The 17,080-nt window shown below is 47.0% G+C and overlaps 2 protein-coding genes across 3 annotated transcripts in view; both read right to left on the bottom strand.

Moving 5' to 3' along the window:
- Window positions 1-5,691, bottom strand: part of HSD11B1 (hydroxysteroid 11-beta dehydrogenase 1) — a 75,087-nt gene extending 69,396 nt beyond the window's left edge. For both annotated transcript variants that reach the window (XM_040263085.1, XM_040263086.1), the window contains exon 1: window positions 5,616-5,691. The gene's annotated coding sequence lies outside the window, so the exon portion shown is untranslated. The remainder of the gene's footprint in view (window positions 1-5,615) is intronic.
- Window positions 5,692-5,897: 206 nt separating this feature from the next.
- On the bottom strand, window positions 5,898-6,921 carry G0S2 (G0/G1 switch 2). The gene is made up of 2 exons (XM_040263091.1): window positions 6,726-6,921; window positions 5,898-6,578 (listed from the first exon to the last, which is right to left on the bottom strand). Exon 2 carries the CDS (start codon window positions 6,543-6,545, stop codon window positions 6,249-6,251), a length of 297 nt encoding a protein of 98 aa, XP_040119025.1. The 5' UTR covers window positions 6,546-6,578; window positions 6,726-6,921; the 3' UTR covers window positions 5,898-6,248.
- Between the last annotated feature and the right edge of the window lie 10,159 nt (window positions 6,922-17,080).

Here is a 17,080-nt window from a genome sequence, read left to right as displayed (position 1 = left end):
GATGGCCAAGAGGCACATGAAAAGATGCTCAGTATCCCTAGTTATTAGAGAAATGCAAATCAAAACTACAATGAGGTAACACTTCACACTGGCCGGAAAGGCCATCACCAAAAGCTCTACAAACAATAAATGCTGGAGAGGATGTGGAGAAAAGGGAACCTTTCCACACTGTTGGAGAGAATGCAAGTTGGTACAGCCACTATGGAGAACAGTATCGAGGCTCCTTAAAAAACTAAAAATAAAACTACCGTATGACCCCGCAGTCCCACTCCTGTGCTTATACCTGGAGAAAACCATAATTCCAAAAGATACACGCACCCCAGTGTTCATTGCAGCACTATTTACAAGAACCAGGACATGGAAGCAACCCAAATGTTCATTGACAGAGGAATGGATAAAGATGTGATACCTATATACAGTGGAATATCACTCAGCCATAAAAGGAATGAAATTGTGCCATTTGCAGAGATGTGAATGGACCAAGAGACAGTTAAGCACAGTGAAGTAAGTCAGAAAGCGAGAAACAAATACTTTATGGTAATGCATGTATGTGGAATCTAGAATAATGTACAGTTAAACCTAATTGCAAAGCAGAAATAGAGACATAGACGTAGAGAACAAACATATGGGAACCAAGAGGGGAAAAGAGGGGTGAGATAAATGGAAAGATTGAAATTGACATATATATGCTAGATGACCATTGTATCTACTACTGTGGGCAGGAATCCCTCAGAAGAAATGGAGTAGCCATCATGGTCAACAAAAGAGTCCAAAATGCAGTACTTGGATGCAATCTCAAAAACGACAGAATGATCTCTGTTCGTCTCCAAGGCAAACCATTCAATATCACAGTTATCCAAGTCTATGCTCCAACCAGTAATGCTGAAGAAGCTGAAGTTGAATGGTTTTATGAAGACCTACAAGACCTTTTAGAACTAACACCCAAAAAAGATATCCTTTTCATTATAGGGGACTGGAATGCAAAAGTAGGAAGTCAAGAAACACCTGGAGTAACAGGCAAATTTGGCCTTGGAATGCGGAATGAAGCAGGGCAAAGACTAATAGAGTTTTGCCAAGAAAACACACTGGTCATAGCAAACACCCTCTTCCAGCAACACAAGAGAAGACTCTACACATGGACATCACCAGATGGTCAACACCAAAATCAGATTGATTATATTCTCTGCAGCCAAAGATGGAGACGCTCTATACAGTCAACAAAAACAAGACCAGGAGCTGACTGTGGCTCAGATCATGAACTCCTTATTACCAAATTCAGACTCAAATTGAAGAAAGTAGGGAAAACCGCTAGACCATTCAGGTATGACCTAAATCAAATCCCTTATGATTATACAGTGGAAGTGAGAAATAGATTTAAGGGCCTAGATCTGATAGACAGAGTGCCTGATGAACTATGGAATGAGGTTCGTGACATTGTACAGGAGACAGGGATCAAGACCATCCCCATGGAAAAGAAATGCAAAAAGGCAAAATGGCTGTCTGGGGAAGCCTTACAAATAGCTGTGAAAAGAAGAGAGGTGAAAAGCAAAGGAGAAAAGGAAAGATATAAGCATCTGAATGCAGAGTTCCAAAGAATAGCAAGAAGAGATAAGAAAGCCTTCTTCAGAGATCAATGCAAAGAAATAGAGGAAAAGAACAGAATGGGAAAGATTAGAGATCTCTTCAAGAAAATTAGAGATACCAAGGGAACATTTCATGCAAAGATGGACTCGATAAAGGACAGAAATGGTATGGACCTAACAGAAGCAGAAGATATTAAGAAGAGATGAAGAATACACGGAAGAACTGTACAAAAAAGATTTTCATGACCCAGATAATCATGATGATGTGATCACTAATCTAGAGCCAGACATCTTGGAATGTGAAGTCAAGTGGGCCTTAGAAAGATCACTACGAACAAAGCTAGTGGAGGTGATGGAATTCCAGTAGAGCTGTTTCAAATCCTGAAAGATGATGCTGTGAAAGTGCTGCACGCAATATGCCAACAAATTTGGAAAACTCAGCAGTGGCCACAGGACTGGAAAAGGTCAGTTTTCATTCCAATCCCAAAGAAAGGCAATGACAAAGAATGCTCAAACTACGGCACAACTGCACTCATCTCACATGCTAGTAAAGTAATGCTCAAAATTCTCCAAGCCAGGCTTCAGCAATACGTGAACCGTGAACTTCCATATGTTCAAGCTGGTTTTAGAAAAGGCAGAGGAGCCAGAGATCAAATTGCCAACATCCGCTGGATCATGGAAAAAGCAAGAGAGTTCCAGAAAAACATCCATTTCTGCTTTCTTGACTATGCCAAAGCCTTTGACTGTGTGGATCACAAGAAATTGTGGAAAATTCTGAAAGAGATGGGAATACCAGACCACCTAACCTGCTTCTTGAGAAATCTGTATGCAGGTCAGGAAGCAACAGTTAGAACAGGACATGGAACAACAGACTGGTTCCAAATAGGAAAAGGAGTACGTCAAGGCTGTATATTGTCCCCCTGCTTATTTAACTTCTATGCAGAGTACATCATGAGAAACGCTGGACTGGAAGAAACACAAGCTGGAATCAAGATTGCTGGGAGAAATATCAATAACCTCAGATATGCAGATGACACCACCCTTATGGCAGAAAGTGAAGAGGAACTAAAAAGCCTCTTGATGAAAGTGAAAGAGAAGAGTGAAAAAGTTGGCTTAAAGCTCAACATTCAGAAAACAAAGATCATGGCATCTGGTCCCATCACTTCATGGGAAATAGACGGGAAAACAGTGGAAACAGTGGCAGACTTTATTTTGGGGGGCTCCCAAATCACTGCAGATGGTGATTGCAGCCATGAAATTAAAAGACGCTTACTCCTTGGAAGAAAAGTTATGACTAACCTAGATAGCATATTCAAAAGCAGAGACATTACTTTGCCAATTAAGGTCCGTCTAGTCAAGGCTATGGTTTTTCCTGCGGTCGTGTATGGATGTGAGAGTTGCTCTGTGAAGAAGCCTGAGTGCTGAAGAATTGATGCTTTTGAACTGTGGTGTTGGAGAAGACTCTTGAGAGTCCTTGGACTGCAGGGAGATCCAACCAGTCCATTCTGAAGGAGATCAGCCCTGGAATTTCTTTGGAAGGAATGATGCTAAAGCTGAAACTCCAGTACTTTGGCCACCTCATGAGAAGAGTTGACTCATTGGAAAAGACGCTGATGCTGGGAGGGATTGGGGGCAGGAGGAAAAGGGGACGACAGAGGATGAGATGGCTGGATGGCATCACGGACTCGATGGACATGAGTCTGAGTGAACTCCGGGAGATGGTGATGAACAGGGTGGCCTGGTGTGCTGCGATTCATGGGGTTGCAAAGAGTTGGACACGACTGAGCGACTGAACTGAACTGAGCTGATGCACAGAACAGCTAGTGAGAACCTACTGAGTAGTACAGGGGAGAAAAGGCACACTCTGTTTGTAGGACAACCATTAACCTTAAAAGTGCATTCCAGTATATATATATAAGTGAAGTGAGTGAAGTCACTCAGTCTTGTCTGACTCTTTGCGACCCCATGGACTGTAGCCTACCAGGCTCCTCTCCATGGGATTTTCCAGGCAAGAGTACTGGGATCGATTGCCATTTCCTTCTCCAACGGATCTTCCCGACCCAGGGGTCGAACCCGGGTCTACTGCATTGTAGACAAATGCTTTACCATCTGAGGCACCAGGGAAGTCCTCATCAAGTGGCATGTCTGTGTCTATGTGACTTTAACCACATTAAAAAAAAAAACTTTTAAAAATGTGAAAGTCACAAAGAAGACTGAGAGAGATGACCACCCCCGTAAAACAACAGGGACTACAGAGTCCATTACTGTTTGATCCGCTGTGAGACCCAGACTGAATGAACTCAGAGGAGTGACAAGGTCAGTGAGGACAGAGAAGATTTTGGTGGCTTGGATTTAACTGGGTTGGGTAGTTTGTCCATGTATAGACATGAGGCACAACCTTCAAAGCTAAAACTACACCGGCATTTCCTGTATATTTAGGGACACATGTAAAATTTATGTAGTTTTATGTATAGGCAAACAAAAATGATAGGCATTGCCTTCTAAACCAAAATCCAGAATACATGAGTACAGTTCGACAAGAAGCACAATATTTGAAACTATCCCTCTCTTGGGGAACCTGAGGTTTATGGTTGCAAGCGTTGTGGGGACTGTGGGTGGGCATAGGAAGAGGAATGTGTGCAAAGGTGAGAAAGAGCAGAAGGGACGAGGAGGGTCCTGGGGGCTCACGCAGGGCACCAGGTGGGAGGCCTGAGATTTGAGCAGATCATGGAGACACTGGAAAACCTGGATGGGAGTTTAGGCGCTGACGCCTTTGAGGGAGGAGCAGCAGGATGAAGGAAGGGTGAAACCCAGGTCCCGCAGTGAGTGTTTTGAGGCGAATATACTAGAGACTGCGGGAGGCGGTTTGAGATGTAGACAGCTGGACCAAGGAGCGGCTGCATCAGTGGAAGAATAATAGAGTAAGAGAGGTGCTTGGGAAGGAAAACGGGAAGAATAAGATGGGGTGAACTGAGACCTTTTCTGGACATTTAAGACGAAGTTGCTGCTATCGACTCTGTGCGACCCCATAGACGGCAGCCCACCAGGCTCCCCCGTCCCTGGGATTCTCCAGGCAAGAACACTGGAGTGGGTTGCCATTTCCTTCTCCAATGCAGGAAAGTGAAAAGTTAAAGTGAAGTCGCTCCGTCGTGTCTGACTCTTAGCAACCCCATGGACTGCAGCCTACCAGGCTCCTCCATCCATGGGATTTTCCAGGCAAGAGTACTGGAGTGGGGTGCCATATGTCTCCTTAATACAGGACCAAGTTTCCCATTTTGAAAACTGGGAGAACAGTGGTTTCATTGCTATTCTTTTGCTTTAAATCCATGTCTTTTCTCTTGATTAATCTCACTGCTCTTTTGTTTGGAGTGATAAAGATAGATTTCAGGCAGACATGCCACTTGATGAGGGGTAGGATGTGAGCTGGCAGAAATAAAGTGGAAGGGTGTGTGTGTTGGTGGGGGGGCAGGGGAGCAGAAGAGGGTGGTGGTGGAGAGACAGTCTGGTCAGAGGCAATGGCAGGATCCTTGCTACGTTTGGCAAAAATCCACAGCCATGGATGGTGAGAGTGAAATGTCCGTACCTGGTGAGGGCAGGTGGAGAGTGGCTTCAGGCTCCTGCCCCTAGCGACTTCTTTAAGAGCCACTGTTTATCACTTTTTATGCTGATATGCTGAGCCCTACAGAGCCACGGAGACTAGTTACTAGCACAAAGGAACCTCTGTCCCTGGAGGAAGGGGACTCAAGCCTGTGATAACCAGTCTTTCCCCCTCTTAAATGAGAGCTTCCCACTGTGATTCAGCTTGTGAGGAGGAAGGCTGGGTAGAGCTAGACATTCAATGAAATGTTCTTGGGAGATTGCCTTCCCTCTTCTCCTCGCAGCTAGCTAGTTTTCCTCCCTGCCCCCTGCCATCCTCCAGCCACAAATACAGTTAGGAAGGAAGAGCTGTTAACAGGACCCTCTGGTGCACAGGTGTGAGATGGCAAACAGGTTTTCTGCCCTAGAGTTAAACAGCATCTCTCTTTCACTTACTCTAGCTTGTTTATCTTCTGAGCTTGAAATGCTAAGTCTGGTGGGACTTAGAAAAGCTTCTGTCTTGCCATTCCTAACACAAAGCAAAAATAAATTCTCAACAGGATTACAAGCCTGTAACATCAATATCAGAGTCGGGGGGCGGTTAAACAAAAGTTGCCTGGTCTTCAGTGGACGCTCAGTCCACTGGCCTCAGGTGAGACCCCAGCACGCCAGCCCCTCCGCAGCCCATGCTAGGCAACACCGCCCTCCTCCACCCCCCTCAGGAATCAGATGCTGAGATATATACAAAACAGTTTTTTATTTCAAAACGCAATCACTGTAATAATAATAACAACAATAATATAAAAAGCGTTTCTCCTTTCACCCTCGTGCAAAATGTTAGATGCACTCAGGTGGCTCGAAGGTACCTAGCTTTGGACGTGGCATCTTCCTGCAGTGCTGCACAGCAGCGAACTCCATCCCAAGCTCCTTTTGGTGGATCCGCGTGGTAGTTCAGTTCTAGAAGTCGGTGGCTTCTCAGAAGCAAGTTCAGACAGCACAGCACGCCCACTCGAGCCTGCCCTTCCGGCCCTGGCTCACTCGCCCCTCTCCGGGGTCTCTCTTCCCTTCCCTCCACTGGCCCCCGAGCTCCTAGGAGGCGTGCAGCCGGTTGGACAGGGCCCGGCAGGCCTGGGCGGCCTCCAGCGGCTTGCCTTGCTCCCGCGGGGCCGGCTCCCCTGGCGCGGCCGGCAGCTCGGCCAGGGTCGCCTCGCGCTCCCGCCGGTGGCCGGCGGCCGCGAAGGGGCCGCACACGGCCTCCATCAGGCCGAGCACGGCGCCGATGAGCGCCAGCACGCCGCCCAGCAGGTACATTCGCACCAGCTTCGCACTGGGCTTCTGCGCCATCAGCTCCTTGGCCAGGGGAATCAGCTCCTGCACCGTCTCCATTTGGGCTGCGGGCTCTCTCGGGGTGGGGGTGACCTGCGGGAGGAGCGGATCGGGGCGGGGGGGACTTTCAGCCTCCGAAGGCCGGCTGCAGCTTTCGGCTCTCTCGAGGGGAGGCCCGCAGGGAGTGGGGGGCGCACCGGGGACCCCGCGTCCCGCCGCGCTTCTCCGCGCCGCGCTCACCTACAGGGGCGCCCCCCGAGCTGGGGCGGTGATCGCCGTGTGCGTGGGCCCCGCGCCTCTGCGTTCTGCTTCTCCGCGCCTTCCTCCTAGCCTCGGGATGGGGACTCGGCAACTGGCACCTGGTCAGCGCCCCGGGGCCGCTTATATTTGTTTCTCCGAGCCCCGCCTCCTGGGCTCCCGAGCCGGCCAGAGAGAGGAGGGGGAAGAAGGGGAGAGGCGGAGCAGGGACCCTGGGGTAGGGGCCACGAGCTGTGCACACCCTCCCTACAATTGCGAGCCCAGAGGCTGGGGGCGGGGGCCTGAGGCCGGGGCCGGGGAGGAGGGCCTGGATGTACAAAGGTGAGGACCCGAGCCCGGGGAGGAATCCGCGCGCATTCCCGACCTCCTTAATGGTGTGGGTGGATCACAGCTTCCCTCATCCGGAGAGGTCTGGAAGGACCCCTGGTGAGGACGCCTGAAAGTGAAGTCAAAGTCGCTCAGGCGTGTCCGGCTCTTTGCGACCCCATCGACTATACAGTCCAGGGAATTCTCCAGGCCAGAATACTGGAGTGGGTAGCTTTTCCCTTCTCCAGGGGGTCTTCCCAACTCAGGGATCAAACCCAGGTCTCTTGCATTGTAGGTGGATTCTCAAGGGAAGCCGGAGTTCTACTTAACTGAAAAATTAGTTTTCATAAAGAAAGTTTGTCATCTTCCTGCACGTATAGGGATTTGAGGTAGAAGAAAAGAAGAGGGATCCGGTTATGAAAACAGAAAGGGTCTCCAGGCTCTGCATAAGGAATGAAGTTTGTGCTTATAGTTACATTTCTCTCTGGTCTAACTGGTTTAGTCATGGGCGCTTGCATTGCTAGGGTCACTTGATGGGTAACTATTCATTGAGGCTGCCCTGTATGCACAGATGTGTGTGTGTGTGGTGTGATGTTTGTGTCTGTAGGGGTTTGTACTTCTGTGTATCAGAGAACTGCCATTAAATCCAAACTCTCCCCACTGCCACTTAAGACGTGAAGTTGAGCACTGGGGCGAGGTGAACATGGAAAAGTGGGCCTTGGGGAAAGTTTGCTGGCCTGAACTGCAAATATTTCCTGCGTCCCTCAACAATTATATGCCACTCCCCTGGACCTGGGGAGCAGCTCGGCTGTACCAGCTCCATTTGGCAGAAAGGTGAGAGTAGATGGTGAAGGTAAGAAGCTAAGGAGTAGAGAATACCCTTGGAAGCGTGAAGAAAGTAGGGTCAGTTTTAACCAGGATCACCTTAGGCAGGGGAGGGTTCTGGTTTAGCCTTGGTTATTCATATATCAGAGTTAGCAAGTAGGGGAAAAAGAGAGACCCTGGGCCAAAGCCTTTCAAGCGGAGAAAAGGAGAGGACAGAGAGAGGATGGGGAAATTGGACAGGCCAGACAATTGCGAAGGTCAGTGATGCAACCTTGCAATAGCCTGGCAACATCAGTCAGGCTGAGCCCCGAGGGGAGGGGCCCGGAAAGGGCTGTTGCAGGGATTACATATTGGGCTTGTTGGAAGTTTTAACAGTAATTTTTCTTGGGAGTCTGAGGCAATTTCCTAGACAAATGAGTTTAAAAAGACAACAGTAACACCTGCCCTTCACCCCTATAGTTCAGTTAGTAGGATTTGTGTGTACAGCTTGGGCAAGGTTACCTGAAGAGCTTATTTGAAATTCTACATTTTAATCTGTACACAAGCAGGCAAGGTGACCAGGGGCCAAATGGGGATGATTCTTGGAGCTTGTGTCCCCTGCTTATTATTCCTTTGACCTTGTCAGACAGGAAGCTTCTGTAACCAGAGAGATGAATATCAGTCTTGGGCATTTTCTTTGAATCTTTCTTACAATTTTGGTCTTTAATAAGTGATCTGTGAGCTTTCCCAAGAACTATGTGAATCTGAAATACTGTGACTGCTGAATGAGTGTGTGCTGTCATCTTAATATCAGGACTTTCACGTGGTTTCTGCTCTGAGGGTGAGTCAGCCCCTTGGAGCTTTGGCCCCCAAAACTCCAGAATTGACACTTCAGTGAGCATTTCCGGTATTTCTGTAACTCAAGAGACACAAGCCGCACGTCTCCCAAGGTCAGCAAGCTGTAATTTATCTGGGGTTCCCCTTTCTTGTGACTAACTCTGGCGCATCACATCACCTCAGAAGAGTTCCCCTGTTTCCCTCTCTGACCCAGCTTTGACTCCGAAGGTCTTATCAGCTTGCTGACCAGAGGTAAGGTAAGAAGCTAAGGAGTAGAGAATACCCTTGGAAGCATGAAGAAGTAGAGTAAAGGACCACATGGCAAGGACTGGGGTCACTGGTGGATTTGCTATTCCTGGTTTAGGTGGTAGCTAGGGCTGAGTGCAAGATGGTGGGAAAAGAAGGTTGAGAAATCCAAGGTAACCAATGCTAGGAATTTCTGACTCTGCTCCTCTGTCTGGGTGGGGAAGAGGCCAACCAGGGTAGCAATTTGGCTAACGCTTGGGAAGCTAAGCATGTGATTTAACTGTGCTGATGTCCCTTTAAAGATGCAAAACCTTGTGTTGAATCCTGCAGGTCAGACACAGAATATTTAAGGTCACAGTTGTAGGGCAACAAACCCTTTGCCTAGGGCTGAGGGATTTCTGTAAGATGCTGCATTTGCACTGCTGAAACTGGAACAGTTCCAGGCACTCCAGAGCCTCTTGCTGTTGCTCAGCCGTTAAGTCATGTCTGACTCTTTGTGACCCCCATGGACTGCAGCATGCCAGGCCCCTCCGTCTTTCAGTATTTCCCAGAGTTTATTCAAATTCTTGAGTTACTTTCATTTCATGGGCATTAAGTTTAAACACCACTTTATCCTACCATTCCCTGCCCAATGCCCTGCTTTATTTTCCTTCATAGTACTTCATACTTGGATTTATGTTGATGTAATTATGAATTTGCTTCTGTGTTTTCTTCTGTATCCATCTGAGGATAACCTTTATGAAGACCGGAACTTTGTTTTATTCTTCACTGCATCCCCCGGGTCCAGTATAATCCTTGGCACATAGCCGGTCCTTAATAGGTAACTATGGGATTAATCAAAGAAGGCAATGGCACCTCACTCCAGTACTCTTGCCTGGCAAATCCCATGGACGGAGGAGTCTGGTAGGGTGCAGTCCAAGGGGTTAATGAGTGTCTTCTCTATTGGACTGGCAGGAGAAGAGACTAGTTTATTAAGTTTGCCTGCAGTCAGACTTTTAGTAGATACTCAAAGAAGCATTCAGGGTTTATTTGTGTATTTTTTCTTCTTTGGGGGCAGTTTTTTCCTTTTTTCCCTTTGTTTGTTTTTTTGTTCTCTGTTTTCTAATCCACCTCAAACACTACCACCAAATAAATCTTCCTAAAATGAAGTATTTATACTTAAGTGCCTCTTGAAAGCCTGGATGGTTTCTCATTGCCCACGTGATGAACTTTTGGATTCTGCATGTTCGGTTTATTTGGTCAATATTCTTGGTTCCAGGAGCTCTACTGTCTGATCTTCCCTATTCACCCCACCTCATGTCTCATGTTCTCCAGCAAATTGCCTTTGTTCCTCAGACCGGTTTTGCCCAGCCCAAGAAACAATTCCTTCTTGTTGCTTGTGACTCACCTCTGCTGCCCCTCTTCTTCCTGCCTGAGAAGCTCTCCTCTTTCTGCTCTGTCTTCCTCCTTCCAGGTTAGGTGCTCCAAGAGGCCCCTGCTGCCTGCGCCAGCACAGCCTGCCCTCTACAGCTTTGTGAATTCCAGCTGCCTTTGTGGCTGGAACTGCCCAGGTTGGCACTGCATTGTGTACTGGATTGTAGAGCACTTGCCTTGTGTCCCGGGGGGCTTTCCCCATGTCTGCAGAAGGCCAGGCCTTTGTAACATTCACAGTCCTGCCATCTAATAGGAGTCCAATCAGTGCTAGTCTCACTGACCTGCAAGCCAGAGAGGGGACAATGGTTGCAAAATGTCAGTAAAGACTCTTTGGGGAGGTTATTTTAGGTACAGTGTTTTGTCCTTGGCTCAGAGCCATAGGCTTGAAATTGCCCATGACCTGGCAACTCGGCTGAGTCCCTTCCACTCTGACTCCCTCACCTTTCACTTCCATTTCCAACTGAGTGTCTGACATTGCACTGATTGGCTCACTCTCAGGCACCCTTCCAACCTGCTCCCAGGACCCCAGGGCCTTGACACATCGATACTGAGGAACAGACCGTCCATAGACATTTTGCTTTTGTCCCTCATGGCTTCTGGCCAAGCAGAGCCACTAGCTGCTGGAACCAGCAGCGTGGGCTGGGAAGAGAAGTGCCCTGTCACCCACACAGCACACACCCAGTACTGTACTCTACAAGTTTGTTTTTTTTTTAATTTATCATTTTTTGTTGGAGTATACTTGCTTTGCAATGTTGTATTAGTTTCTGCTGTACAACAAAGTGACTCAGCTGTATGTATACATATATCCCTTCCCTCTGGAACCTCTCTCCCCACATAACCCCTATACTTTACAAGTTTGAATCCGTGCAAGGAACTTCCTTCAAGCTCAAGTACTAGCTGGACTTAGTATGCAGTTCTGGAGTCAATCAGATTTGGGTTCCCTCAAGTCCTGGCTCCTCTTGCCAGGGTCTGACCTTGGACAAGTGAACTTCCCCAGTCTCCATTTGCTCATCTGTGAAAGGAGGGTGGTGCTCGCACTAGGGCGCTATGGTGGGCTTGGTGGTCTGGCACGAATGAAACAGATGGTTCAGCCATCGCTTACTCTTCAGTTGTCTTTGCCTCCTGCTCCACGTCAGCAATCCTCGCGGTCCTTTATCCCGGCCCAGGACATTCACATTCCCCAGGTGGTAATGACAGCAAGAAGGTCCAGGACCTTTGCTGAAACTTTGCTGAAGTATCAGCTGTGTGTCTGATATTATGTCAAGTATAGCTATAAAAAAAAGCAGAGCACAAAATCCTCCTTGTCCTCAAGCAGCTTATAGTCAAGTAGAGGACCCCAGACATTAAATAAGTTATGACGGTCTACTAGCATGAGCACAGTCAGAACTGTATACCAGGGAAACAAATAGAATGAGAAATGTATGGATCCGATTTGGGGAGGAGATGGTCAAAGAAGGCCTGAGACTGGATGATGTCTGAGCTGCTTAGGGTATTAAAGCAGGGTCCAGCAGGGTCCAGCAGGGTCCACAACCTGTTAGGAACCTGGCCGCACAACAGGAGGTGAGCGGCAGGTGAATGAGCGAAGTTTCATCTGCTGCTTTTCTTTGCTCCCCATCGCTTGCATTACTGCCTACCCCATGCCCTACCAGCCCCACCCCGATATGTGGAAAAATGGTCTCCCAGGAAACCGGCCCCTGGCGTAAAAAAGTTTGGGGACCACTGTGTAAAGGACACATAGTGTTCACCAGGTGAGGGAAAGTAGGGGTTGAGGATTGGGGATTCAGGGTGAGAGAGGCCTGCACAGGAGAAAGGGAGGACGCATGGTCCAAGAGGAGGTCAGCGAGGTGGGTGTTAGAGCATAAAAGCTTGGTTTGGGGAGACAGCAGGAAAGGAGGAGGAAGTACTGGTAGGAAGCAGGAGGCTGACAGCGAGCAGTTATGTAAATGATCACCGGCTTCTGCCATGACTGGGAATGGTCGCACACTCCCTTCTTCTAGAGGCACATTCTCCTTGGCTTCCATGATATCAGATTCTCTTAGTTTTCCTGCCTTCCTATTATGGACACTCTTTAGTTCTTTTTCTCACTTTTGCTTTTCATCTAACCTCTCAATGTCAGCATTTATCAGGACTTAGCCCTGGAGCCACTTTTCTTATCCTGTATGCTCTCTTTAGGTAATTTATGGTGCTCCCAAGCCTTCTATTACTGCCTCTTTGTAGATGACATACAAATCTGAGCTCTAGACCCTTTTTCTCCCTTCCTAGTCTACGTTTCCACTTGGACATCTTTCAGATATCAAGCTTACCATGTCTAAAACTAAATTCAATATTTTTACTCCATAAACTTGTATCACTATCTTTCTTAATCTAGACCTTACTATTTACTTAGCTGCTTAGGTCCTAAGCCTGGGAACCATCCTTTGCTCCCCATCTTGGTCACCTCTCATATGCAAACACTCAGCAAGACTTGTCATTCTACCTCTTAAATATCTCTTGATTTTATTTGCTTTGTATCCTCTTTGCTACCCTCCTAGTCAAAGCCCCCATCGTCTTAGCTGGACTACTACTGTGTCTCCAAGCTTATCTGTCTGCTTTGGGTCTTGATCCATTCAATCCAATCCAATCTAATCCAGTGTAATCTTAAAAAAAAAAAAATTAAACCATGTCACCTTTTTCCTTAAAACCCTTCAGTGGATCCCACATTGCTCTTTGGATAATGGCCCAGATTCTTGTAAGTTCCCCCATGATCTTGTCCTTCTCTGTTTTTTCCCAGTTTCATTATATATATAATTTCCCTCAATCTTCACTCTCTCAATACCAACCACAGTTATGTTCTTTCACAACTTCAGGTCCTTCCTCACGTTGTTCGTGCCTCTTGGAACGCTTTCTTCATGGTTTCCGCTTGATCTTGTGGACTCTTATTCATCCTTCAAGTGTCACTATCGCCCACTTCCTCGTGGAGGCATTCCCTACTTCACAGACGAGGCTAGCTCCCTTTGCTGCACGTGCCACACAGTCACCCCATTTTCCCTTTCATGATTATTGTCTGTCTCCGTTGCAGGACTATATTCTCTGTGAGGGTAGGAACTATCTCTGTCTTGCTCAGTACAGGGTCCTCAGACTAGTACAGTACATTGCTCCTCGAGGTGCAGCAGCGGTGGCCAGCGCACTAAGTGCAGGTGGTGGCCGGTGCACTAAGCATGGTCGAGAGGAGCCACCCCGTGTCTGAGGCCAGGGGCGGCAGCCGGGAGGAGCAACCCCACGCCCGAGGAGTGGTGGCTGTGCAGGTGCAGGAGGGCCTAGAGGAGCCATCCCACGTTGAAGGTCAGGAAGGGCAGTGGGAGGAGATACCCCTCATCCAAGGTAAGGAGCAGTGGCTGTGCTTTGCTGGAGCAGCCGTGAAGAGATACCCCAAGCCCAAGGTAAGAGAAACCCAAGTAAGATGGTAGGTGTTGCAAGAGGGCATCAGAGGGCAGACACACTGAAACCGTACTCACAGAAAACTAGTCATTCTAATCACACTAGGACCACAGCCTTGTCTAACTCAATGAAACTAAGCCATGCCCGCGGGGCAACCCAAGACAGGCGGGTCATAGTGGAGAGGTCTGACAGAATGTGGTTCTCTCGAGAAGGGAATGGCAAACCATTTCAGTATTCTTGCCTTGAGAACCCCATGAACAGTATGAAAAGGCAAAATGGTAGGATACCAAAAGAGAAATTCCCCAGATCAGTAGGTGCCCAATATGCTACTGGAGATCAGTGGAGAAGTAACTCCAGAAACAATGAAGGGATGGAGCCAAAGCAAAAACAATACCCAGCTGTGGATGTGACTGGTGATAGAAGCAAGGTCTGATGCTGTAAAGAGCAACATTGCATCAGTTCAGTTCAGTTCAGTCGCTCAACCATGTCCAACTCTTTGAGACCCCATGAATCACAGCACGACAGGCCTCCCTGTTCATCACCATCTCCCGGAGTTCGCTCAGACTCACGTCCATCGAGTCCGTGATGCCATCCAGCCATCTCATCCTCGGTTGTCCCTTTCTCCTCCTGCCCCCAATCCCTCCCAGCATCAGGGTCTTTTCCAATGAGTCAACTCTTCACATGAGGTGGCCAAAGTACTGGAGTTTCAGCTTTAGCATCATTCCTTCCAAAGAAACCCCAGGGCTGATCTCCTTCAGAATGGACTGGTTGGATCTCCTTGCAGTCCAAGGGACTCCCAAGAGTCTTCTCCAACACCACAGTTCAAAAGCATCAATTCTTCGGCACTCAGCCTTCTTCACAGTCCAACTCTCACATCCATACATGACCACAGGAAAAACCATAGCCTTGACTAGATGGACCTTAGTTGGCAAAGTAACATCTCTGCTTTTGAATATACTATCTAGGTTAGACGTAACTTTTCTTCCAAGGAGTAAGCATCTTTTAATTTCATGGCTGCAATCACCATCTGCAGTGATTTTGGAGCCCCCCAAAATAAAGTCTGCCGCTGTTTCCACTGTTTCCCCATCTATTTCCCATGAAGTGATGGGACAGGATGCCATGATCTTCGTTTTCTGAATGTTGAGCTTTAAGCCAACTTTTTCGCTCTCCTCTTTTACTTTCATCAAGAGGCATTTTAGTTCCTCTTCACTTTCTGCTATAAGGGTGGTGTCATCTGCATATCTGAGGTTATTGATATTTCTCCCAGCAATCTTGATTCCAGCTTGTGTTTCTTCCAGTCCAGTGTTTCTCATGATGTACTCTGCATAGAAGTTAAATAAGCAGGGGGACAATATACAGCCTTGACGTACTCCTTTTCCTATTTGGAACCAGTCTGTTGTTCCATGTCCAGTTCTAACTGTTGCTTCCTGACCTGCATACAGATTTCTCAAGAAGCAGGTTAGGTGGTCTGGTATTCCCATCTCTTTCAGAATTTTCCAGTTTCTTGTGATCCACACAGTCAAAGGCTTTGGCATAGTCAAGAAAGCAGAAATAGATGTTTTTCTGGAACTCTCTTGCTTTTTCCATGATCCAGAGGATGTTGGCAATTTGATCTCTGGTTCCTCTGCCTTTTCTAAAACCAGCTTGAACATATGGAAGTTCACAGTTCACATATTTCTGAAGCCTGGCTTGGAGAATTTTGAGCATTACTTTACTAGCATGTGAGATGAGTGCAGTTGTGCCGTAGTTTGAGCATTATTTGGCATTGCCTTTCTTTGGGATTGGAATGAAAACTGACCTTTTCCAGTCCTGTGGCCACTGCTGAGTTTTCCAAATTTGTTGGCATATTGAGTGTAGCACTTTCACAGCATCATCTTTCAGGATTTGAAATAGCTCTACTGGAATTCCATCACCTCCGCTAGCTTTGTTTGTAGTGATGCTTTCTAAGGCCCACTTGACTTCACATTCCAAGATGTCTGGCTCTAGATTAGTGATCACATCATCGTGATTATCCAGGTTGTGAAGATCTTTTTTTGTACAGTTCTTCTGCGTATTCTTGCCATCTCTTCTTAATATCTTCTGCTTCTGTTAGGTCCATTTCTGTTCCTTATCGAGCCCATCTTTGCATGAAATGTTCCCTTGATATCTCTAATTTTCTTGAAGAGATCTCTAGTCTTTCCCATTCTGTTCTTTTCCTCTATTTCTTTGCATTGATCACTGAAGAAGGCTTTCTTACCTCTTCTTGCTATTCTTTGGAACTCTGCATTCAGATGCTTATATCTTTCCTTTTCTCCTTTGCTTTTCACCTCTCTTCTTTTCACAGCTATTTGTAAGGCTTCCTCAGACAGCCATTTTGCCTTTTTGCATTTCTTTTCCATGGGGATGGTCTTGATCCCTGTCTCCTGTACAATGTCACGAACCTCATTCCATAGTTCATCAGGCACTCTGTCTATCAGATCTAGGCCCTTAAATCTATTTCTCACTTCCACTGTATAATCATAACGGATTTGATTTAGGTCATACCTGAATGGTCTAGCGGTTTTCCCTGCTTTCTTCAATTTAAGTCTGAATTTGGTAATAAGGAGTTCATGATCTGGGCCACAGTAGGCTCCTGGTCTTGTTTTTGTTGACTGTATAGAGCTTCTCCATCTTTGGCTGCAGAGAATATAATCAGTCTGATTTTGGTGTTGACCATCTGGTGATGTCCATGTGTAGAGTCTTCTCTTGTGTTGCTGGAAGAGGGTGTTTGCTATGATCAGTGCATTTTCTTGGCAAACCTCTATTAGTCTTTGCCCTGCTTCATTCCGCATTCCAAGGCCAAATTTGCCTGTTACTCCAGGTGTTTCTTGACTTCCTACTTTTGCATTCCAGTCCCCTATAATGAAAAGGACATCTTTTTGGGGTGTTAGTTCTAAAAGGTCTTGTAGGTCTTCATAGAACCGTTCAGCTTCTTCAGCATTACTGGTTGGGGCATAGACTTGGATTACTGTGATATTGAATGGTTTGCCTTGGAGACGAACAGAGATCATTCTGTCGTTTTTGAGATTGCATCCAAGTACTGCATTTTGGACTCTTTTGTTGACCATGATGGCTACTCCATTTCTTCTGAGGGATTCCTGCCTGCAGTAGTAGATATAATGGTCATCTGAGTGAAATTCACCCATTCCAGTCCATTTTAGTTTGCTGATTCCTAGAATGTCAATGTTCACTCTTGCCATTTCCTGTTTGACCACTTCCAATTTGCCTTGATTCATGGACCTGACATTCCAGGTTTCTAAGTGAAGAGGAGCTAAAAAGCCTCTTGATGAATGTGA

Source organism: Oryx dammah, unplaced genomic scaffold (assembly GCF_014754425.2).
Source record: "Oryx dammah isolate SB20612 unplaced genomic scaffold, SCBI_Odam_1.1 HiC_scaffold_21, whole genome shotgun sequence".
Lineage (NCBI taxonomy): Eukaryota > Metazoa > Chordata > Mammalia > Artiodactyla > Bovidae > Oryx > Oryx dammah.
This window is presented reverse-complemented; position numbering and strand designations above follow the sequence as displayed.

Coding starts and splice junctions, on each gene's coding strand:
- G0S2 (XM_040263091.1), bottom strand. CDS start 6,545: ATGGAGACGGTGCAGGAGCTGATTCCCCTGGCCAAGGAGCTGATGGCG.